A 25,106-nucleotide genomic window follows, 5' to 3' on the forward strand; every position below is an offset into this window, starting at 1 on the left:
TTCTTTACAAAGGATATTTTTGATTGCTTGTGTTCCACATCGCTTAAAAATCTGGGCAAATGTAATGTCATTCTTTCTGATGTCACTGTTTCATTTCCAGACTTCTAGGGATGGAGTTAATCGGGACCTCAGTGAGGCTGTTCCTCGACTTCCAGGAGAAACTCGCATCACTGGTAAGGGTCCTGTGAAGTTAGGATTTGCATGACTCGATGAGAGTCCCAGCAGGAACAGGTGGTTTCAATCCCTCTTTCTCTTTAGAACTCAGATTTAGGCACACAGGCGAGCTTTGTCTGAAAGTGGTAGCATAAGGAGAACTCTTTGCCTTAGTTTCTTGAACAGAGTTCTTCGAAGAGTTTCACGCTGTCCAGGGTACTGATACTTTTCCCTCTCTGCCCAAGACTGAGAATTACTTACGGTGGTGGGGAGTAGATTTTGTCTCAAATGTCCATCATTGGAAGTCTATCCTCTCATGGTTTGAGGTTATAAGAACAAAATAATATTAAGGTTTTCCAACCTAGGATGTGTGCTTTAAAATGATCAACATGAAGACTTAATGTCTAAGTAGTCTTTTCTTTGTAATGTAGGAGACCACATTGGCTTAAATAGCTTTCATTTGTCTGATAACTGGAGTTAGTAATATTGATGCAGTATTTCAATTGTTGGCTTATTTTTTCATGATAAATTCACCCTAAGAGGAAGGGATGTACTTTGGAAGGACCAGATCATTCTGACTTAAGGATACTGAAGGATCTGGCAGCTTCTAAGCCAAATGCTGATGTTGTGGGCATTCACATTTTATATTAGGGTCAACACCCTTGCCTCAGACTAGCACGTATTGGGTGGTAATAAAGTTACCATCGTTTCAGGGAACCTTTTGGTGTGTTCACTGAAGTCTGGATCGTTTAGCTTCAGTGGCTAAAACATGGTGTAAGACATGGTGCCTTTGTGAGTTAGTTAGCCATGCACCATGAGACACTCTTCCATGTCCACAGACTTGCACATGATGCTAGTCTTGAAAACCAGTGGCATGCATCCATCCTGATTTCTGGATAAGAGCAAAGTGGATGGCTTACTTTGGGTGACCTTCATATATGAAATTTTGGTTCTCTGCCTCAGTTCAAAAGCTTAACTGAGGTAGTCCTATATTGAATTTGCATGAAGTCGCCTTACTGGGTATTTTTCATTTCACACCCGAGGAGAATGGGATTTCAAAATTGTTAAGAAGAATTAAAAGCTGTTAACACATTCAAGGACATCCTTGAAAGATAACAGAAAGATCTTTTTATGATAATAAATTAAGTCTCCTGATTTAGTCTCTCCTTATGTTTGAGTCTACTAAAGATGTACTATGCTCTTGGCCATCTGTTTTCTATCCCTTAAATGATCGAAATGAATCCAGCTAAAAACTCTTCTCTGGACTATTAGAAAGAATAGACTGTAGGAATAGTTCTACCACTGACATTCGTTTATTTAAAACATCGTGATGTTTGCGCGATTAGAGGTTGGCCATCCTCAAGCCCTATCTGGTGGTTAGTCCACAAGACTGTCCTGCCCGAAGGGCCATCCTCTGGTTGAATAGCTCCTTAGTTACCTGTACAACCACTGGGGGTAGTGACAGCAGCCCCGCCTTCAGTTCTGCTCTCCAGCTGCTACCACCTTGCCCCTAGTGGTGCCAGCATTTTGGTCAAGCTCAGGGAAGCAGTGCCTGTAGCCCCACCTGACCTGGCACAGTAACGTAGAAACATGGCCAGTGCCCGCTTTTTGACCTTTTTAGGGATCTTTTTTTTACTGTAGTTATTCTTAGCCACATAGTTGATATTAAATGAGTGCCATTTGTTGTGTATCTTGGTATATATTTCCATTATTTTAGGGTACTTTTTTTATCTTAATAGACAAAGAAGTTATTTACATATGTCCTTTCAATGGCCCCATTAAGGGAAGAGTTTACATCACAAATTATCGTCTTTATTTAAGAAGTTTGGAAACGGTAAGTAGAATCTAAGACCATAAAGATGACCCTAACTGTTAAAGATAATGCTAAACTGTGTCTCTTCTCCCTGGCAGCATTGCCTGTGGATCAGATTAACATGGGGGATGTATTCGCTTCTTGGCTCTTAATTTTTGGCTTATGCAGAGCTCATTCATGACTGACACCTGCATACATAGGAATAGGGTGGATTTAAAAAGTAAGAAGTTTTCGTCCTCTGAACACTGGGGAGGGGTTGGTAACTGGACCTATTTACTAGTTGGGAGGAGTTAGTAGAGAATAGTGGTTCTTTATCAGAAGCTTAACAGACACTACAGATACCCTAGGTGTTCCGTGTCACAGCGTCCAGGCCCATAGTCCAGGTACAGTTGTAAGTTTTAAGACTTCACAGAGGAGGATGCTGACGCGAATCCCTTGTTAAGGCGCATTGCTCCAGAACTTTCCAAGTGGTCACATAGTACTAGATAGAGGGTTAGCACTCGAATGCCTATGGGATGACTTAGTGCCATTTCTACCTCTTCATTCCATGGCCATGAAATCTGTGCCTTAGCATTTCAAGGAATGTGCCACTGGTGGAATAATGAGAGATGGAGACGAGGTGCTCCAGAAGCGAAGAGACGAGTGAAGAGCTGCCGTGGCTGTTGCCGAAGGACCTACAGTAGATACAGTGGGTCGCCATTGTCCGGGCCAGCCTGAAGTGGTAGCTGTACTTGGGGGATGGTCCGAGGAGGAATGGATAGGTCTAGGGTGTGTGGAAGAGTAGCCCAACAGCAGTTTATGCACAGGCGATATAGAGACTGTTGGGGGACTCCAGCTTGTGTGTCTTTGCTTTTACCCCATAATTTCTTTATGACTATGTTATTAACACCTTATCTTGATTAAATTGAGGCATATGACTAAGAAACATGGGCCAAACGGTGGTGGTACATCTAGTTGGAGTTATAGACTGTGCTAGACTGCAGGGTTGAGATTTGAAACTGTCTTAATGGACTAGGGTATCGGAGTGAACCTAATTGATACAACATCTCGTGTAGCTAACATTTACTTTATACAAAGCTTAACCCTATTCAATCCAGGAATTGGGCATGATCTATGACAAAGCTAATATCCCTATAGATTCAGCTAACAAAAGTTTAACGTAATAGCCAGCAGAATGAGACAGTAGTCCCGTCTCAAGTGTTGTGTGCAAATCCAGGTGCCATGTTTTAAGAGGGACATTGGCAAACCAGCGAGGGTTCAGACAAAGGGAACCCGGCTTGCGAAGGGGCTGCAGTATGAGCACTGATCAAAATAAGTTTCATCTGAAGAAAAGAAGATGGAAGGGAGGCACGACAGAGCTGCCTTGGAATGTATGGCTCCCAAGAGTCAAATTGGGACAGATTGAGAGATTTTATGCTAATATATGCAAGAGTCATCCAAAATGAGAATTAAAGCAAGTGTTACAGTGCCTTTCCCCTCTGAGACTCTTGTTTTGTTGGCCGGCCACGCGTGCCCGGTGCCATTTGATGCTGTCACTGATGATGAGCTGGGGGAATTTTTAAAACCATGGTGCCATGACAAGTTTGTATGATCTCAGCTACGTAACCCAGGAAAAAACCAGTCTGTAGAAAAGAGGCCGGAAGGAAATAGCAGCACATGTGTCAGTATTTGGGACATCTGGAGAGTGGACTCAGGCATGCTCTGTGTTCTCCCCTCCACTTGGAATGAGCACGGGGAACTTTGGTAATTAATTGGGGAAGCACATAGCAAGCTTTAGCTGGTTTTCCTGTGGCACGGTAGGAGGTGGGGGTTAGCACTGAATGGGTACGTCAAAGGCCCATTAGACACTGACTACTAACTTGTTTCTTCTTCTACTGTTTCACATAAACATTTTGACCAATTGGCTATAACATTTAGTCCAAGTATAAGAGCAAGAAGCTAATGGCAGAAAACATCCTATAAAGAAAGCCACATAAGAGGTCATGCAAAAACCTTAAAACATAGTCAGCATAGTGTGTGTTAAAGCCCTCAATAAGAACATCAGTTGTGGATTCTGCTGCAAACTGTGTTTGACAAAGAGCTGTCCTCTTACTGGCATTTTGAAGCAGACACCTGTTCGTTTCAGGTAGGTAAACACTGCAGTGGGAGCGCGGTCTGGCTGGGGAGTCCGCTGTCCCATTCGTCGGGGTGTCAAGGGCAAGGTTTCCTGCCTGCCCCGTTCCCCAGGACAGTAGAGGCACAGTGGTTGTTTCCTTGGATTGTCAGTGTGGCCCTGCTTCATGGCCATCCCCTCTCCACTCTGCCCTGCATGCTGCCTCCAGCTTCTCCAGTCTAAAGCTCCGTTGGCTCCCCATGGCCCAGAGAATGAAATCCATTGTCCCCCACGTGGCGTAAAAAGCCTCATGACTTCTCTTGCTTCGATTCCTGCTGCTGCCGGTGCTGTCGTAAGACCATGACCTTCCCTTCTCCCAACACGGGAGCCCCCTCCTTGCCTCTGTATTAGTGCATTGCCTTTGCTGTTCTCACCGGGCCTGGAAGCCACTGTTTGTCCTTCAGAACCCACCTGAATGGCCACACCCTCTTCGGAGCCTCCTCCAGCTTCCCGGGAAGGAGCCCTTCCCTCTCTGGGTCCGCAGAGCCTCTCTCCACACCTCTCTGGTAGTGCTCAGTGCCCGAGAGCTGCCCCCTGTCCCGCTTTCCTTTCCATGTTTGTTTGTTTCTCCTGAGCACTTGTCTCCCCCTCCGATTTGCCATCCTGCACTGCTTCCCCTTGTTCCGTGGCTGTATGAGGCCAGGGATGCTTGTCTGTCTGTGTTTGGCCTTTACTAATGCTGAGTCCTTTTGGTCCTCTGTGCCTGGCTAGCACAGAGCCCAACAGACAGTAGGAGCTCAGTAAAAACATATTCTGTGAGCGAACTCGGGAGGGAACAGGCTTCATCGCTGTGGCTCGATTGCCATGCGGACCTCACTAAATTGAGGCATCTCAGATACCACCATTGCTCTGGAGTTTGGAAGTCTCATCGCCCCCCTTTGACCTTGAGGGGGCTCAGGAATTTGGCTTGGGGTCGATCTCCTGACCACAGTGGGGGCACTTTAGGCATGTAATACTCTGTAATCCGTAGACTACCAGGGGGAAGACGGCTTCAGCTTCCTTTCTAGGAAACACCTTGGGCTCAGTTGCTATAGTAGGTGAGAAAGGCAAAGTAACCCTTTGTGCGTTCAGATGCTTATAACTTTATTCCGGAACCTTCAGCATGCCGCGGTGAACTAACTCCGAGCTCGGTGAACGAACAACACAGAGGCGACTAATTGGGGTGTGATATGACAAAGCCTTTAGTGGTTGCATAACACTGCGAGGCTGTGAGGGAGACCGTGACTCACCGAGTGATGAGTCATAGCGTGCTTTGTGGAGCAGGTGATATATGAAGCAAGTCTTGAAGAATGGAAACAGGTTCCTGGACAGGAGGGGAGAGAGGGAGGAGCGTGTCAGGTAGGGCGTTTCCCTCTCACTTGTGTGACAATGCGGAGACCACCACACACGGTGGCAACAGTTGGGTGGTCTGTCGGATCTGGGGCACAGGGTGGAGGGGACGTGGGGTGGCAGGAGCTGAAGCCTGAAGAAGAGCCGGCCCCAAGAGTCTCGCAAGTCACAGGTCAGCAGCGCAGAGCTTACGGGCAGAACCATGTGATGGGTGTGGCTTTCTGGAAGGGACACCAGTTGCAGCATGTCTGGTGGATTAGGGAGGGGGACTGGAGGCTGGGAGAGTGATAGAAAAGCTAGTCGCCCAGGTGGGCAGCTGGGGCCTCGCACCGCTGTCATCACAACCAGGAGAGAAGAGGGCAGAAGGTTCGGGAGCATGGCATGGCCATTTGGAGGCGGGATTTGGAGGATGGACCCGAGTCTAGAGTGATGCCTGTGATCCTTTGCCTTTGAAATGGACCTCACGGGAGAAGGAACACATCGGAGATGAGCCCCCGGAGATTCTTGGAAAATGTGGCCTTAATAGCTGTACAGCCACTGAGAAGAGATGTCTCCGAAGCATTTGGAAACGTGACTCCGAAGCTGGTGAAGTTGTTAGCACGTCCGTGTTGGTGCAAGCTGCATACATCCGCACAATTACCTGAGAAGATGATGTGACAAGGAGATAGGCACTGAGGGGCACGAACATTCTCCCGGGGTGGGACCGGGGTCGGGGAGCAGGAGAAAATCTGAGCGAAGGCTTTGGTGGGTGTCGGTAGAAGAGAAGAGGCTCGGAAAAGAAGGGGGCGGTCCCCGGGCAGATGAATGAGCAGAGGCCACAGAGGGCAGTCATTAGGTTGCTGGGAGCCAGGGTGGGAACCCGTTCTGTGGATGCGTCAGTCTGATCGGCCCCTCTCTCCTCCTTCCACTCTCCAGGCGGCGGCGGGCAGGGCAGCAAGCTTCTCCCTCGTGCTGCTCCTCCGCAGGGCTTCCTCCGCCCGCGGCGGTGTCTTCTTCAGGACACTGCTGCCTGCTGGCCGCCCTCCTCACGTGCCCTCCCCCGTCTGGCTGCACTGACAGGCAGAGCCGTCCTCTTGTCACTCCTGGGCTTTCTTGGGTTTTGAGGGCTGCCTTTCTTCTGGCCCCTTTCTAGTCTTTTTTTTTTTTTTTTATTAGATTTATTTATTTTTGCGAGAGCAAGAGTGAGAGCAGGGGTGGGGCTAGGAGGGAGAGAGGGCACAGAGGGAGAGAATCCCCAAACACGCTGCACAAAGCAGGCGCAGGACTCGATCCCATGACCCACGAGATAAGGACCTGAGCTGAAACCGAGAGTCTGACGTTCAACCCACTGAGCCACCCAGGCGCCTCCCTGCTTTCTCATTTCTTACTGCCTGCTCAAGAGCCCTGGGCTTTTCGCCTCGCACCCCAGATGCATGGGCCAAGGCGGGAGTCTGGCTTCCTCCCTCCCCAGTGCATTCTTCTGGCGCTCTCGCTTCTCGGGCTGGTGCTGCTTGTCCCCCAGTGGCCCTGGAATCCCTGCCCCTGTCTTCCTTTCTCCACAGTCTTCACATGTGCCCCCCCTTCAGTCCAAGGTCTTGTCCGGGCCGTCATAGGGGCCACACATCGGCCTCCCTGCCCGCTGCTTCTCCCCACTTCCTGCTTTCTGGCTCCTGAAGTCATCTTTATTGTTGTGCCGTCCCCGTGCTCAGAAGCTGTCCGGGGCTCCTTTCCTCCCTCAGCTCCCAGGCCTTAGCTGGGGAGTAGGAGGCCCGGCGCCTTCCCACCTCTCTCCGGTGTGCCCAGCCCATGCTCTGGCTCAGGTGCCCTACTCAGTGACTGCTCCTGAAGCCCTAGGCTTTCTCCTCCGGACTTTCCTTCAGGCCATTTTTTTTTCCCCCACCTAGAGCACACATTCATCCCCACCCCGTTTGAAAAGTTATTTTGAAATATTTAAGATAGGATTTTTATAAAGAAACCATCGCCCCTTTGCCCCAGAGACGATCCCATCTGAAAGTGGGTATTTCTCGCTCGCGGTCACTCCACACAGCCTGAAACTAGAACGGGCTGTGGCCGATGTGTGGTAGCTAGCAGAGTGGAGGCTTTTAGGCCTTCCGACTGAGTAATGCTGATGAGATGACAAACGTCAAATAACTTACCATCATTTTCTGACGGTAAGTCAGAAACAGTGTGTTCTTCCTGGATTCAATTCAAGGCGAGATGTCTCTAAAAGCTAGGAACATAATGATTGCATTTTTCAGGCAGAGTATCACCCGAAGATTCTTTAGTACCGTTTAAGACCCTCTGTAAAGATGGCACTCACATTCCTCCGTAGTTGGTAAGGTATTTCTTCGAGGGACTAGAAAAATGAGGTCTGTTTACTTAGCCTTCCGACGGCTTACCAGCGTGCAGACAGGGCTTGGACAGGTGAGCTGGAAGGGCGGCTGTGTGTCAGTCAGATTCTTCTCAGACATTCGGTTCTGAAATGAGCTGGGAGCCGGCACTAGGTGTCCGCCACCTCGAGCTGGGCGTCTCACAGGTGGGGCGGCGCTTAGCTTCGGTGGTTGCTCTCACTGGCTGCAGCTCCGAGCCTTGAATGCCGCCCTCAGAGGCAGATCTGTATTCTTTCCGGGGGGGGGGAGGGTGCATCCAGTTCATTACAGGGACTACCAACAGGATTCGTGGAGGGTTTTTCTTTTCATGAAAACACAATGGAGATTTGTGAGATTTTGTCCTTCTTGAAGTTCTTCCGGACTAGTAGATCTCGCACCTCTTTTCCTTTCAAAGGGGCTGAAATAAGGCTAAAAAGACTGTAATAAGGGGCGCCTGGGTGGCTCAGTGGGTTAAAGCTTCTGCCTTTGGCTCAGATCATGGTCTCAGAGTCCTGGGATCAAGCCCCACATCGGGCTCTCTGCTCTGCAAGGAGCCTGCTTCCCTTCCTCTCTCTCTGCCTGCCTCTCTGTCTACTTGTGATCTCTCTCTCTGTCAAATAAATAAATAAAATCTTTAAAAAAAACAAAAAGACTGTAATAAAACATCCTCATGTGTCTGTAGGTAGGACTTCAGTGGGAACCTGGGGTCGGACCGGAGGTATTGTGTTAAGCTCCTTATACCGCTGCTGTAGGATGTGCGCTGTTTGCAGAGGAAGCAATGCCCGCGGGCCCCTTGGCTTCCCTCGCCCCTTGTTGCCGTGTGTCCTTCCCAGCCCGCTGTGCCCAGATTTGAGAGGCTGTGGGTGACTGGGCCCTGCTGTGCAAGTCACATGCATTTAATGCGTTAGTTCCCTCGCAAGTGCAGGCTTTCAGGCCTCAGAGTCTCCCCGTCCTTGGGCAGTTCTTTTTCCTCTCAGGTTGACTTCTTCCTTCCCCGACTGCCTCACTGAGCCACCCTCCATGGGCTGCAGCCGGCTTCCGGTCTTGTTCCGCGGAGCACTTAAAAGCCCTCGTCCCTGAGCTCCCAGAAACCGCGCTCCTCACCCCCTGCTGCTGTGTCCACCCGTGTTCTCCTCCTCCTCATCTGAGAGGAGGGGCCTCGTTGCCTTTTTTCCAAAATCAAATTCCCCTCCTTGAGCCTTTTCTCCTTTCGTCTTTTACTCTTAGAGCCTTCGGTCATTCCGCATCGTCCATTTGTGGTTTCAGCTAGTGGTGTGCACGGCAGGCGCAGGCTGTCCCCCATGAAGCTTCCGTGCTGATGGGGCCGACAGTGATCGGATAATCACACGGGGTATGACAACAAGTTGTGCCGAGCGCGAGGAGCCCAGGACCGAGTAGTACAGGAATGCAGCTGCTCGAGGAGCCTGGGAGATGGTTCTGAGAAAATGGTGTTTGGCCTCTGGTCTGAAGAATGAATAGGAATGACCTAGATGGTTGCCAGGGCCTGAGTGGGGAGGACCAGCTGAGGGAATGGCTAGAGGCACTGAGACCAAGGGGAACATGAACAGATGAGCCTGGGGCTGGGTTGGGGGCAGCGAGAACAGCAAGGAATGAGTGGGCAGTGGGGGGGGGGCAGCTGACCAAGGGCCTGTAGACCCTGTTAAGGATGGAAGTGTTTGGAGTTGAGCAGCAAGAAACTTTGGACATGATTTAGGCAAAGGAATGATAACATCGGATTGACTTCTGTCAGCGATCGCCTATGCCGCTGTGCGGAGCGCAGACTCCAAGGGGAGCACCAGTCCGTGCAAAGAGACCACTGTGCCTGTTCCAGTGGTCCGGGGAAGTTGGAGAGGGGGTGATAGATTTAAGAGGTAAGATAGATTTAAGGGGTGAATGTGGGAGACGGGATGAGGGATAGCAGAGAAGATGCCAAGGATGACTCCGGGGTTTCCAGCCTTTGTAATGGGACAGATGGAGCAGCAGCCACTGAGATGCGAAGAGAAACATCATGTGATTAGTTCGGGACATTTGGAGTTTGAGGGACCTTTGGAATCTCTCCCAGTTCTGTAATTCCAGCTGCCTCCTGGTTATCTGTACTTGACTAATTTATCATAACCTTCAAGCCAGTGTGTCTCAAAGTGACAGTGTTCATCTTTCTCCAAAGCCCCCTTCTGTGTTTTTCCCATCTCTTGCTGGGATCACATCTCCTGTCTAGGCTAAATCTGGGTCCTTGCCGATGCTTCCCCAGTGGCTCACGTCTCCTTCTATTGCTTCCTTCTTAGGTCACTCCACATTCGGGTTCTCCTGTCTTCTCAACTTGCCTTAAATCAGTAGCTTCCAGGGTTCCCAGGATTGGGTGTGGTCCCTTCCTTGGTACTGCACAGCGCTCAGTACTGCCAAAGGGATCTTCAGAAAGCACCGGTCTGTCCTTGCGCTCCTCTTCTCGAAACACCTTCCAGGGATCCCAGTCACCCTGATCCAAGCCCTGGGGTGCTCCCAAGGAATTCCCCTGCCACCCTGTCATAAGCCTGACCAGCTGTTTTGAAGTGTTGTGTTTTATTTTTTATAAACTTCCCATGCTTTCCCACATGTGTGGCTGATGTCACTGTCACTTGCTATTATTCCGTCCTGTAAGGCTCGTCTGTAACATTGCCGTTGCCACAGAACCTTCAGGAAAGCCAATCAATAGGAAATTGTTCTGCCTTCCTCTGATGTCTCATCCTGTTAGTCTGGACGTGGGCTGTGTTTTGCTTTGTTTTGATGGCTTTTGGTACTTGGAGCCTGGCATCGCGGCTCTTCAGGTACACGTGTCCCATCTCCCATTCGCACAGCACTTGTATCTTATTTATCTCTGTGTTTCCTAGTATCCAGGATGGTTTCTGCTATTCAGTAAACACTCGAGAGAGTTGGTAAATGAAGTCATCTTTTTAGATTGTTCTGTTTACTATTTCAGATCCTTAGAGGTGCAGAATTTTGAGTTCAAAGGACCTTTGAGAGTTCTTCAATATTTAATGATACTTAGATAGTAACAACTCAGGTTTCTACAGAGGTAAGCTAATTTTCCTATTTCTGGATCTTCCAGTTTGGCCTGCTGGGTTGTCTGATCTTGAACCTGTCATTCGGGGAGAGCATGGCAAGGAGCCTCATTAAGCTGTGGGCGCCTGTGGTCAGGAACTGGCCAGCTGTCCTCAGATGTCCCATTTTCTGGGTTGTGTTGGGTCAGGGTTATCAGAGCTATAGAATTTTCTCTATTTGAGGACAAAGAGCGGTAAGGTCTCATCTTTTTTGTTTATATTCTTGCTTCCATGTTGATCTTAGAGTATCGGACCTTTATTTAGTGTCTAATCTGTGTGTTTCCAGGTATAAGTTTGACATTTAGGAATACACTTGGGCACTTGTAAATCTCAATCCAAACAGAACAGATTTCCTGGTGGTATGTTTTTAATAACTAGATTGTATTGAGAAGTAAACACGTTATAAAACACAGCTGTATATGTACACAGTTACATATAGAGCAGTGTCTTTTTTTTTCTCTAGGCATTTGGCTTTCAGTCACACAGTGAGGTGTCTCACCCCACGGCCACAACTAAAAAATGCCTCCTTGGGGGTACAAAGGGAAAGACCCGTAGCTGCTTGCAAGAGTGCACAGATCTGCTGCATTCGCAGAGCACAGTTACGTCTTCCAAACACAAACCTATTCTTTGTGATAATAATAATGAATTTCATTGTTTTCTAGCTACCATGTGACAGGCCTAAGTCTGTGATCTATAATCATCCCTACTTTACAGATAAACGTGGCTTGCAGAGGTTGTCCAGCTAATAAATGTCAAAACTCTGCTTGAACCAATTTTGTTCAGTGTAGGAGCTCGCTCTCTTTTCCCTATGCCACGGTGACTGCGCTCTTGCGCTTTCTTTAACTTTCTGTTTTGAAATAGTTATGAATGCTTGAGAACTTGGAAAACTACTGCATTACCTAGCTTCTCCAGTCACTATATTGCTTGATCAAAACCAGGAAATTAATGGCACCGTATGGTTAACTGAGACTCTGACCGTACTTGAGCTTTACCACTGTTTCGTGCACTCATTTTCTCGTGGGTTTCTGCATTTAATTCTCTGCCGTTTGATCTCATGTATAAAATCATGGAGTCATGCACTGACCATCGAGATCTGCGACTGTTGCTGCCCCTGTATAATCACACCCTCTTTCCCCACACCGCCTGGCAACCATTTCTCTGTTCTCCATCTCTCTAATTTTATCACTTCAAAAATGTCATAAACGGACTCCTACAGGATGTGATCTTGTGAAATTGGCCTTGTCTGCTACTCGGCATGATGCCTTTAAGAGCCCTCTGTGGCGTCGTGTGCATCCATAATTCCTTGTGTTTGTGTAGCTGAGTAGTAGGGCCATAGCATGGATGCACCTGATTCTTAGACTTTTTGAATTTCTAGAATACCCATGAGCTATATTTCTGCTCTGTAAAGAAATGCTTAGTTTTTGTACTGTACAAAGGAGAAGGATTTCAAGTAGAACCCAAACTTTATTTGTATTCCCCCAAAGGAACATCTTCTAAAGAACAAAACTTCAAGAAGCACCTTGAAAGTATTCTCTTTATTATCAAAGTCATCACAGCACTCAGGAAAACATGGGACTTAACCAATTTCTGTAGGCCTCCTTATCTTTGTCCATGTGGATATGTATCTTACATTACTGTAGTCAGTGTATTTTGTGTGCTGCTTTTTTCCACGTAAGCTTATTTTTCCACGCACTGTGATTATTTTCGGCGCTGCAGGCTTCGTCCTTCAAGCTGAGTGACGTTGTTTTCTCCATGCTGATGGCCCCTCTGGCTCCGCTGAGCATCTCCACACATGTGACTGTTCGTCCTCTTGTGCAGTAGCTGTAAGATAAGCTCTTCAGAATGCAGTTATGCAGTCAAAAGGCTGGGACCATTTGTCTGGCTCTTTTGATGTGTGTTCCCAGACCTTGGCTCAAATCTCAACCCTTCCCCCTATTTACCAAGCAAGTTACTGAAGCTTTCTAAAGCCTCGATTGCCACGTTGGGAAACGGGAATACTACACCAACATCCGGAATGGCTGGGAGGATAAAATCCAAGTGATGAGGCATGCAGAGCCCCCGTCACGTGCGGAGCCCCCGTCGCAGCACCTGGCACAGGCAACTCACTCCATGCATGGCAGCTGCTGGCAGCTCGTGATGACTGTGGTGTGACATCATGAATGTGATTCTGGCTCGCCAGCACCTGTACGGACCCCTTGCACTCATCATTGGATGAGGAATGACAGAGAGACACCGCTGTGCATCCAGGCCCTTCTCGGGTGGGAGATGCACCCAGGCCTCAGCTAGGCACTACTTCCAGATGTTTGGTTCCAGGTGTGGGGAGAACACGGACCTGTGCATTTCCAGCAGATACGGGAAAGCACGTGGCGCAGCCGCAGTCTGAACCAAGCCTTGTAGAACTTCGGAGGTGGGAGTGGTCGGTTGTGTTCTGTCTACTCAGGAAGCCGAGCTTTGTTAGAGGCGGTGTTTGCCGGACCAGGGCTTAAGCCATGAGGAGACATTTGGTCGTTGGGGAACCAAGATCACCCTCTGCAAAGAGAACACCATGCACGGAAGCGCAGAGGCCTGACTGTGGACTGTGCTTGAGGAACAGTGAAGGGTGTCACGTAGTTGGGAGTGTGCACCGGCGTGGGAGAGAAGCCTGCGGAGGCCAGCTGAAAGTGACAGCACGGGGCCCTGGAATTGTGTCCCTAGGAGTTTGGTCTTGATTCTGTAGGTGCCGCGGATGTTCTGGGGTGCGTCTTGGTTGCGTAACTGGCTGTTCTCATGCTTGCCCTTTCATGTGTGATCTGTACCCTGTTTTTGCTCATAGAAAGTGGTAAAAGGGGCCAAGGTAAAAGTACCCTAAAGCATATGGTTTTTTGAAAGTGGTTTTGGTGTTTTAATGATACTGACGGAAATATTGACTTTTGCATTTTTGTCCATTACAGGATTCTGCTCTAATACTTGATGTTCCTCTGGGTGTGATCTCCAGAATTGAAAAAATGGGAGGCGCGACAAGTAGAGGCGAAAATTCCTATGGTCTAGATATTACTTGTAAAGTAAGAGATTCAGTACTTTCTTATGTGAAAAAAGACACATTAGTGTTGAATGATGAGTAACAGTTAATGGGGGTTTACAAAAAAAAAAAAAAAATCAAAGACCCTGGTTCATCTAAGGCCCAAGAATGGTCCTTCCCTCATGATCAGGCTTCTAAAACCTCCTGGGGAAGTAGTTCCTATTGAAGAGACCTGCGGGGACTCAGACCTGTCCTTCTGTCAGCTTGACTGGATGGGAAGAAGACTTTATGGATAGAATTTTCTCACTTTCTAGTTTTTGCCCAAGTCTGCTCCCAGTGTCCCGTTATGTGACGTGTTACCAGCTGGACACCTTCACACCATGAAAGGAAAGAAAATTGCGAGAGATTTTACCCTCCGTGAATAGGATATGCCTCTAACAACCTTTTTAACTTTTGCTGAGTTTTCAGAGGTAATGTTTTGCCTGCCATTTTGCGTTGGCACAGTGGGTAGCAGAGATTTAATGATAATACCATTTACTCAGCTGTAATAGTAACTGCTCATTGAGCATCTGTGTCGGTGCACACACGTGCTAGGTGGCGTCTCCATTTTATCCTTATGAAGCCTTGAGCCTAAGAAGAGTTCGGTCACTGAGCTGAGATTACCCGACAGATGTCAAGGTTGGGATCCAAATACATTTTGCAGACAACGGGATAACCCTTCTGGCAAGAATATGTCCTTTGCAGGTATTACAAGTCAGATGGTACAATCCGAATAGAATAATAATAGAATAGAATAATGTCCAGTCCCAGAAGGAGCTGGAAGGGGTGTGGAGGTCTCAGTGGTTCTCACAGCTAGATCTGGGAGATTTGACCTTGGCTCAGGCACTGTGATTTCTTAAAACTCATCTCCTATAGTTTTGTTTTGATAATGAATATGGTATGTTCGTTTTACTGTCTCCAGTTTATAAAAGCTGAAGATGGACTAGTACACTCCATCACAAAGCAAAGGATTCTGTGGTCATTAAGCCTGAACTGAAATTCTCTATCACTACCCACTTTGGCTTCTTTTGGTTTTTGTTTTAATCCAGGCTACCTTAAATGCCTTATTTATGATCCCAGCTACTGTCTTCACTTTGGGGCCTAGAAATACAGGGATTTACTTTGAAGGAAGTAAAGTTTTGCACTTTGCGTAAAGGCATCCCTGGGAGTAGAGCGTTATGTTATAGTACTTAAAGGGAAATGGGGTTGCTAACATTGACGACCTTGAAAGTGACTTTCATTCTAACAATTTTTTTTCAAAGTGCTGTTTGTTGTCTTGTCAATAGAAAGAATTTGTATTTAAATATCAGTGTCCCCAAAGTTAATAAGATAAAGCACATTCTTACCCTTTGGCTGTTTATTATAAAGACAAGGGGCTTCGGGACAACTCACCAGGCATGACTCGCAGATGTTACACAGACCTGTAATTTTTGGAATTAGCGCTGAGCCCAAAGATGACGGCCTAGAACAGTGGTGGAGCTCAGCCTCTTCATTCCTTTATCTCCTTGAGAGAGGCAAGTCCCATGTCCTCAGAAGCAGACCCGAAGGTTATAGAAAAGGAAGCTGCTGTGGCGGGGCGGTCTCGCAGAGGTCAGCCCCAGCTGGGGTCTAGAGCCCTAAGACCGATGTTGCTCCAGGGAGACGGGTTGTTCTAAACCCTACAGATCTGGTCCTACTAGCTCTGGGTGTGGGGATTTCTGCTGGTCAGCAGTGCCTTTAAGCTGGGGGCTGTAAATCCCGGTGGATGTCCTCTAGCAGCAGAGGACGAGATAGCTCTGAATATGTGAATGTTTACCCCCAGGCACCGCACCAGCCCCTGCTGACAACTTGGAGCCTTAAGGGGCGGGAGAGATGAAGCTGAACCTTAACCACCAACAAACCTCCTGTCGTCTTCCATGCCTCGCCCCTGTTGACTCGCTTTAAAGGCTGTGGTATTTTGAGGTCAGCCGCAATGGGTGGTGTTTCTCTAGAGATGCGTTATAGGAATGATGTCTCCATAAAGCAGCCCTTCTGTATGGTTGCGTGGCAGGGGGTTGTTCACTCGGACTCATTTATTACAGCGAGGCTTGGTGCATCGCCACGTGACCCACTTGTCAGACAGGCCGAGGTGGGGCTGTGAGGCTCTTTGGCCGCAAGGCTCTTTCTCAGGGGCCCTCCCCTGACGAGTCAGCCTTAAGGAGACCAGGTGGAACTTACCACTTAGGATATGCTCATATTTCTGTCGTAGATTTGGTGAGCTGCCGCCCGTGAGTCATTTGCCTTTTCCATTTCAATTTTCTTGTTGGCAAGATGAGGTAGTAATTCTTTCTGTCCTTTAATTACATCTGAATCAGATGGCAACCAGAAGTTGCTTGAATCACTTGCGCTTTGGCACACAGAACGCAGTTATTGGAATCACGGATGGCTCAGAATAAATGGTTATCTAGAAATGGTCTAAACTCCGGCCAGGTGGTCGTACAGTGATGGTGCGGAATTATCAGCTGACCCCAGACTGGGAGGAGGAAAGTTGCACACAGGTCTCCGAGCCCCATGGAGCCTCGGCTGCCCAGCGCTGTGCTGGTGGCTCAGTTGTAAAATCCTCTGGAGGTGTGTCATCCCCCTGAAGATTATTCCCTTCCATTTGACTACCGATTTGCATCATGAGCCAACAGCTAATATCCCGGTTTCCTTGGAATATGTTGTGAATCGGTTTTTGGATTTTATTCAGTTCTGTGCTTCTAGAAATGAAAGCACAGAATCCTAGAGGTGGCAAGACCCAGAAGGTGCCATCTGTATAGAGAGCGAGCGGTCTTGGGTCACTCGGTCAAGGTCTTCGGGTCTAGTTCTTCGTACCACCTCTGCTGCCAGTGGCATTCTGGGATGCCCCGTATGTAGCAAGGCCTTTGCTAGTCCTTTGTGCCAAAGGGTTAGGGAGCTTTACCCGTGCTCCTGAGATGCTACATTAAAAAACACTGAAAAAATGTAAAGATCGTGACATCCAAAAGGACAGGGACCAACCCAGCCGCCTCCTTCCCGAAGTCCCCCAGGGTCCAGGATGGAGCTCATTTTTCCGAATTGAATTGGTGTTTTGATTGTTCAGCCACTCGATCACAGTACCGTGATTGATTCAGGAGACAACCTGAACAACTCTGGCTTTAAAAGGAAGGCAGAACGTTATATATTTGATAGGTGATGCAACTTGATAGTTAAGGGAGCTTTTGTTGTTGTCGTTTTTGGTTTGGTTTCAGTGTATGAGAAGTTTTTCTTGCTTAGCAAAGAGATATGTATTGAAAGCCCCTTTTAGAATCCAGTTTTGAGTGTTAGTGTTTAGTTCATGAAAGCACAAGGGTATTCCTCTGTGGTCTGTGTAGAACACTGTGCAAGACAGCTTGATGGGAAGAACAATGTTCCGTCACCTGGATGAGAGCGCGGTGCCAATCATTTCCTGATTTGTTAGACTGAGACGTGAGAGGAGCATGAGGGAGAGGGAGAGAGCTTCCGTCTTTTCGTGACATGTTTGACAATTTTGAGCTCACATGTGATAGCAGGTACGCACTTGAAAAGTTCTGTGAATAAAATACTCTTCAATAGTTAAAATACCACAGAAACCAGTTGAAGGAGACACCGTAGATGGTACGCAAGGCCAGGTTTGATTTTTCTTGTTAGAAAATGATTTTAGCTCTGTCTTCTCTTTAACACTAGTTGCTTTGTCTTTACATTCATGACCGCAATGGGAGTATTTTGAGGTGTTCTTAAACTGGATATTTCCAAATGTCACACAAAAACAAAGTGATTTTCTTAGTAATCTAGATTAACTGCCCTTCCAGGTAAGTGAATCTTCCGCTCCTTTAGTTGAAGAGATGTTTTGCTAAGGATTGTCACTTGATCTGAAGACTGAACTGTCAAATTTCTCTGCTTCCCCTCCTCCCCCCAGGACATGAGAAACCTGAGGTTCGCGCTGAAACAGGAAGGCCACAGCAGAAGGGATATGTTTGAGATCCTCACAAGATACGCCTTCCCCTTGGCCCACAGTCTGGTAAATTCCAGGGTTCTCTGCAGCGCCGGGAGGTTCTCGGGTGTCTCCCCTTTCATTTACTCTCTGCGCCGCGCTCCCCGGCCTGCCGTGAGTGCCAGGGTGTTTATTAAAGCATTCCCAGGCAGAGCAGGCCTCTCCTCTGCTAGTCTGTGTGGGATGGCCCGGCCCAGGTGACTGAAGCGTCACCCATGGCAGCCTGTGCTCTCCCTCCCCGCGCGCGCCCCCAGCCCTGGCTCATCCTCTGCAAAGCCAGGAGGCCGTGAGGCGGACTGTGGGGACCTTCCTTCGGCCACCAGGCCTTGCTTGCATCCTCTCTCCCCACCCCTTCTCCCCTGCTTGGCTCTAAACGGACTTGGAGGCAACTGCCTACAAGAGAAGAACAAGGAAATAATTCTTTAAAAAAAAAAATATGCGTGTGAGTCTAGGATAAGTCCATGCCCTTGCACAGACTGAAGGGGATGAAGGGGACCATTGGTAACGCAGCCCTTCTTCCTGAGGCTGTCTTTTAGGTATTTTGGTGATAAGGGCCTGAGATTTTTTTTTTCCTGGTGAGACAAGGTTTCTCTCTTCCCAAATTTCATCAGCAGTTGTTCCGGGCAAAGGAAATTCATGGTTGATGGAAGGGACAATTATACAAAGACTGGAGGTCTAGAAAGATTTAGGAAGTACTCCTCATGAGTCATGTGTTGATTACAGATTCAAATGTAATGCTTAAAACAAATGTAATGATACAGAGTTGAACACATTTTCAGCCTTTTCTCAGTTTTTGATGAAATGTGTGATGTAAAACCTATTTCAGTACTTAACAATTTCTTTAACGATTAGGGCAAAACAGTTTTATGAGAACACATCTTTGGAATATTTATGAAAGTGAGAATGTAAGTCTTATCCATGAAAATTCAGTTAGGGAACACGTTCTTTCTTGAGCTTTGCGTATCTGGCCCCAAATTATCAGAAATTTGAAGAAGGGCTCACACAGCAGGTTTGAAGAAGCAGAGGCCTCAGTCCGTCTTTTGTAAGATCCCCTTTCTCTGACATCTTTTGTCTCTTTTAGGGTTTACTCCTCTAAAAAGTCAAGTATTAGACCTGCTTTCTCCTAAACTACTGGCCCATCTCTCGCCTCCAACTACACCTCTGGAAAGAACATTCTAGTCTGTTCTTGTCTCTGGTTTATTCATTCCTCCAACGCATTTCGGTATCCGGCTTCACTGTAGGCCCCTTCCTGGAACGGAGGCCCTCTTAATGGCCAAATCGAGTGGCTCACTTCAGTCTTGGTGCTGTTTGCTCTTGCCCCGGCATTCAGTGGTTTGGAGCACCCCATTCCAGCCAGTCCTGGTCTCCGTGTTGTTCTGTTACCTTGACTGCCCTTCCCAGTCTCCACGGCTCCTGTCTTGTCCTTCGTGGGCCATCTCTACGGTGGTCGCCTCCAGCCGCCCACTCACCTTACTTGCTTGCCTTGATGCTTTCGCTTCATCCCATCGCGTAAGCTGTCACTGCTGTGTGGCTGATTTCGAAATCCAGCCCCGACACTGGCCTCTGGTGGGCGTCACCAGCCTAACTCTCGGACATCTTCCTCTGGAAGTCCTCGAGCCTCACAGGCTTGTTCTCCCCCAGCCCCCTCACCGCTACATGCCACAGCTCAGTGAGCAGGATCCCCAGTTGCTCAGGTTTGAGAACTTAAAGTCAAGTGTCTTCTTGTCCCTGTGCCTTGCCTCCCGGAGCCTCATCTGTTCCAAATCCTGTAGATTCTCCTCATCAGTGACTCCCCCATGGTTCTTCCCATTTCTCCTTGGGCTTCCTGTTTGAGGTGGCGCTTCCCGACTGGCTTCTCTTCTTTCAGTTTCTGTCCTTCACGATGCTGCCAGTGGTTTTGTCACTGAACTGCAATCACGTCACAGTGCCCCACTCTTCGTAAAAACAAAAACAAACTCGGCGACTTCCCACAGCTTATACTGTACACTCCAAGCACACAGGACTGCCTGTGCTCCTCCGATATACACAGAACTTTCTCAGAGCGGAGTCTGCTTTCTCTGTCCCCTGTACCTGCAGGCTCCTTGTCTCTTTAAAGCCCATCCTCCACTGCCTTGCTGAGCCCTAAGTCCTTTTATATACCTGTGGTGCCACCCCCCCCTCCCCCTGCAGGATTTGTCTTGCCTCTGGCTTTGCAGGTCCCTCTGTGAGAGCACGTCCCTCAGTCCGCCTTACTAATAATTATGTAGGAATTGCCTGGCCCCCTGCTATACGCTGGGCTTATCAAGGCGGGGAACTGTCATTATTTCTCTCTCTCACCTCACCATAATGACTTATGCATGGGGGTTGTATAATGATGGCTTTTTTTTTTCATTGAACTCAGGTTTAGTAGCAAGTGAAGGAAAAATCCATTTTATGGAAGCATACAGGACACATTTCTAGATGTCGTGGATTTAGCACCAGAGTCTGGGGGTGCGGGGCGCTGTCGCTGGAGCAGTCAGCACAGGGTTGCCTTCTTGTCTGCGCTTCCTGGCATCAGTTTTTGTGCCTGCACTAGAAATCCCTGCTTCTTCCTTGGGAAGTGACAAACTTGAGAAAAAAATGTCAGCCAGATTGCTTATACAAAGTTTTGGAAAATTATATCCCCTTACTTTTAACCACTCAAAGTCATCTCTAAAAAAAAAAAAATTAAACTAGTCACTGAAACAAGACAAGATACAGGTAGAAACAGATCAGCTATTGCCATGGCTTTTGGATTGTCTGTTCCTGCTTTTCAAGTCACCGTGTACAACTGTCTCATGAATCAGCTTCATTTCGGGATACTGTGTTGGGTGGTGCCGGGGAGCAGGGAGAGCAGACGAGGAGCAGGAGGAGGGGCTGAGGGAATAATACCTAGTCCCGTTCGGGGATGTGACAGAAGTGCTAGGACACGTGTGTCTGGCCCCCAAATGGAAGAGTTACCTTCATGTTGTAAGAGAAATGCACAGGAAGTCCACTGGGGAGTCCCAGGGAGAAGAGAACACGTCCAGCCTGCATGGGAAAGCCTGCATGAAGTTTGAGTCATTTGGGTTGAGCCTCGAAGGATGGCCATCCTTTCCAGTGGAGGAAGTGGAGTTGCAGGCAGAGGCGAGACCCTGACCCTTGGCACAGCGGAGGAAAGCAGGGCACACTGCGGGGTGTTCACGAGGGTGGCCGGGCTCTCTGGTCGGAGCGTCGGGATGAGGAGCTCTGGGCTCCTGCGGTGGATGGTCTTAGCTTGGCTAGGGAAGGAGCTAATAACCGGAGACGGGGTGGAGACCTGCGGACGGTTTTGGAGTGAGTGAGAACTGGACACAAGCTCATGATGACTAGGCCGGAGCAGAGAGATTGTGGAGCCTGAAGGTGGGGGCGGTCCGAGGGCCAGGCGAGAGGTCCACAGTGCCCGACCTAGGACCCGGCGGTGCCGGTAGCCAGGCGGGGTGGAGGACGACCAGCAGTTTGGTGAGAGAAGCTGAATGAATCATCCTTCCCTCTGGGGTTTGCGGGTTGAGTGGTGAGGCGGATGGGGCGCTATCGACAGAGCAGGAATGCCAGACGGGGATTTTGTTTGGGGAAACAGGTGGAAGACAGGGCGAGGAGGGAGGGATGGGGAGTTCTGTGTTTTGTTCGTGTGGCCGTTAGCGTTGTGACTTTTTGACAGAATTGACAGCAGCGATTTTGGGTTTGCCCCTCAGAAAAGGGTCTAGAGATGTAGATTTGAAATCATGGTTCTTAGTATGTTCGGAGCTATGCATTCCTTTGATAACATGACACAAATTATAGTTTCTCATCCCCTGAAGAATGCACTTAAGTACAAAACTTGACATAGAATTTTAGGGTTCCATCCCCTCTGAAGCTCATCCGTGGGTCCCAGGTTAGGTAAGTAACACTGGTGTGTAACAGAGAAGTCCAAACCAGTGTTTCGCTTAGAAGCTGAGGAAGGCGAATGAATGTTATCTGTGCGGAGCCTTGCCTCTTCTTGACGCAACAGAGAGAAGGGATCTTTCTGAAGCAGGATCCCAGGCAAGGCAGAGACGGATGGGGTTAAGCCCAGTTTGGGAAAGGAGAAGGAACAAGTATTCCTCTGAGACAGGAGAGAAAGAAAAGTTTTCAAACTGCCACCGTGGGGAGTGCGAGAGTGCGCCAGAAAGGGATTTCCTGGAAGCCTAACCTAAGCCGGATTGCATCAAACAGGACAAACGGCCCTGCTTCGAAAACGTCACTTGGTTAATATTATTGAAAATGTTAAATCAGCTGCATATTATCTTAGTGATTTTTTTTTAATTGTAAGCATTTGAGGGCAGAAGTAAGCTTGCTGTTGTACCCGTGAAATGGTGTCTGAAAGCCGGAAGAGCTGGGTTCCGAATCCAGCCGGAGGGTGAATGGTGTACGAGTGGGCTTTTTGCTCTCAGACCCTCCCTTTGGCTCTGTCTGGCCTCCTTACCCATTAGCATTTTCACCAATCAGTGTGTTCAAGTCGGGACTTAAACTTTGAGTTGAACTTGAGCAGGTTAGCCACACATAGTCAACCCTAGCCTATTAATTTGCTGGTTTCCGTATTCTGTCGGTCCAGTCAGACTTGGACGTTGTTCCCATAACATTTTCTACTTCAGCCCAAGTGTTTTTGCTTGCTTTATTTCTATCTTGTCTTATGAACACTAGAAATTGTACCAAGTTCACAAACTACCTTGTGACTCAACACTACTTCTAGGTCAATGATACCTTTTCATAAGAAATGTGACAATGTTGGGGTGCCTGGGTGACCCATAGTGGCTTAAGGGTCTGACTCTTGGTTTTGGCTCAGATCCTGATGTTGGGGTCCTGGGATTGAACCCCGGATCGGTCTCTGCACTCATCAGGGAGTTTGCTTGAGGTGCTCTCTCTTTTTTCCCCTCTGCCCTGACCCCTGCCTCAAAAAATAAATAAGTCTTGAAAAAAAAGAAATGTGTCAATGGTTCTGACGTAATTTTTCAAAGGCGAGAACGAAAACTGTATAGATCTGATTAGAGCCTAACAGAGCTACCAAAGAGAGTAATTAGTTGTTGGGGCAGCTCATTCAATGCCAGAGTAGTTCTTTCATTGATTTCCTTTATTGTTTGCTCATTTCCCACCCAGTTGGGATAACCAGAGAGAATATAAATTTCAGATGAGTGTTTAACTGTTAATCCCAACATATTACTGAATCATGAAATCCATTTACTAGGTTGCAACCAGCATTTTTAAATGGCCTAGAAGAAGAAGTACTAAGAGCACAATACGTACCATGGGCACATGTGGTTTTGTCAGACATTGTTTCAGAGGTGTGGTGTGTGTGTGTGTGTGTGCAGGGAGGTGGTCGTGGTACAAAGTGTATGGCTTTATGTTAATCTAGAAAGTTTGAAAAACAACCTTTTAGGTAATGCTCAAATACATAGAATAAAATGGGCTTGAGTAAATTTAGGTCAGTAAAGGCACTTTCATCTGTCTTGACAACTGTCTTCAAAAACGTCACTTGGTTAATATTATTGAAAATGTTAAATGAGCTGCATATTATCTTAGTGATTTTTTTAAAATTGTAAGCATTTGCATGGACTTTCTTGAATTTTGTTGAAATGAAGGGCTTGAGTTTTGACAAAAACCATGGAGTGTCTCAGAGTCCACAGTCTCTCATGGTTTGTGTCCCCCTCCGATTTCCCCCAACTCACAACTGAGGGTTTTGGAGGGGGGCTGTGGGGGATGGGGTGAGCCTGGTGGTGGGTATTAAGGAGGGCACGGATTGCATGGAGCACTGGGTGTGGTGCATAAACAAGGAATTTTGGAACACTGGAAAAAATAAAATTTGAAAAACAAATCATGGAGTGGGGAGCCTCACATAGGGAAGTGGAGAGCTGGAAGGAATGGAGCCTGGGGCGCGGTTCCACACTCAGGGCAGCCACGGATGGGCGAGAGCCAGGAAGAGGACTTGTTTACAGAGTTTAGCAGCAAGGTGCGTGCTCACGGCACATGCTGGGCGGTCCAGCGGCCCGTGTCTGAATCTGGCTCAGTCACTTACCTGCTTGACAACTTGGGAAGCCGTGTAATATTTACGTGCTTCAGTGTTCTCATCTGTAATGGGGGATAATCATCTCCACCCCATAGAGTTTTTGTGAGGATTAAACATAAACTGTGTACAAGTTCCTGGCATACAGTTAAGTGTCCTTTGAATGTCCACTATGCAGTTGCACACCATTTTCCCAGCAGGTGCAGAGAAGAAGGATGATTGCCCCAACACACTTTTTCCCCCCAGAATATTAATAAAATAATTGTGATAATATGTGAGACACTTTAAGGCCCGTAAAAGAAGGATGCCATGTGGATAAGGTTTCTATCCTTATTAAGAAACCATTGGTTGTACTTGGATAAAGGATTGGTTGGAAGTCTTAAATTTCAGTGTGTTAAGTGCAGAAAGCATCTTAACTAGAAATGTGACATAGGGGCAGCAGTGATCGTCTTTAGAAAAGGCCTCCCATTGTTTCTTCGGTCCACCTTTGGACGCCGGGCAGGCCTCCCGCTTCCAGAGTAGTGCGGCGCATTTGGGTGTGTATGTCCTCGCGCTCTGTACTTTCCTGTGCCATTCTGGATTAAGCTCTTGGGCATCACAGTGTTTTCTGCCTCTTGTTACACTGTGAGCTCATTAGCACTCGTGTGGTTGCAAAGGTTTTTGGTGTTTTGTTTGCTTTGGTAAACTTGACCTTTGGGTGGGTGGTAGGAATAGGCACAGGAGAGCAGACTACTGGCTGTGCTTTTGAGAGCGAGAAACAGCTGGGCGTCGGAGGCTTTTCTGCGGAGACCAGCAGCCCTCCGCAGATGGATGGCGTGGCGCTAACTGCGGCGGGCAGCGCGGGGGGGCCAGGTGCTCGAGACGGCCGCCGTGCCTTCCAGGAGAGGGTACCGCTGCGCATGCCGGCATTTGAGATTGCTGCCTTCGCTTCTCAAAATCTTAGCCGCTCACTTCTTTTTGCCTAACTTTGGTGAACCACATCAAAACTTGCCCCCACCACTTAAGCACTGTGTCATTTCCACCTTGTGTCCACTCTGGCTCCAGTCCAAGTGTACCTGCTTGTAAAAATGATTGCATGAAAATTACCGAAGCGGGTGATGGGGGCGCACATCTCTTCAATTGCCCAAATGAGAGTAGAGGATCCTGTGAATAGGCAATTAAAGCAAGGGTGCTCTTCC

At 48.0% G+C, this 25,106-nt stretch overlaps 1 protein-coding gene across 8 annotated transcripts in view; it reads left to right on the top strand.

Annotated features, from left to right (window-relative positions):
* MTM1 (myotubularin 1) overlaps positions 1–25,106 on the top strand; it is a 106,539-nt gene that overhangs the window by 42,260 nt on the left and 39,173 nt on the right. For 3 of the 8 annotated variants that reach the window (XM_059156455.1, XM_059156456.1, XM_059156454.1), the window contains 4 exons: positions 101–173; positions 1,893–1,987; positions 13,800–13,910; positions 17,820–17,921. In XM_059156455.1, the coding sequence (XP_059012438.1) occupies positions 101–173; positions 1,893–1,987; positions 13,800–13,910; positions 17,820–17,921 (381 nt within the window). Of the gene's footprint in view, positions 1–100; positions 174–1,870; positions 1,988–13,799; positions 13,911–17,819; positions 17,922–25,106 lie in introns of all 8 variants that reach the window. The other 5 variants (XM_059156457.1, XM_059156458.1, XM_059156460.1 and 2 more) reach the window with 5 other exon arrangements.

This window comes from Mustela lutreola, chromosome X, assembly GCF_030435805.1.
Source record: "Mustela lutreola isolate mMusLut2 chromosome X, mMusLut2.pri, whole genome shotgun sequence".
Taxonomy (NCBI): Eukaryota; Metazoa; Chordata; class Mammalia; order Carnivora; family Mustelidae; genus Mustela; species Mustela lutreola.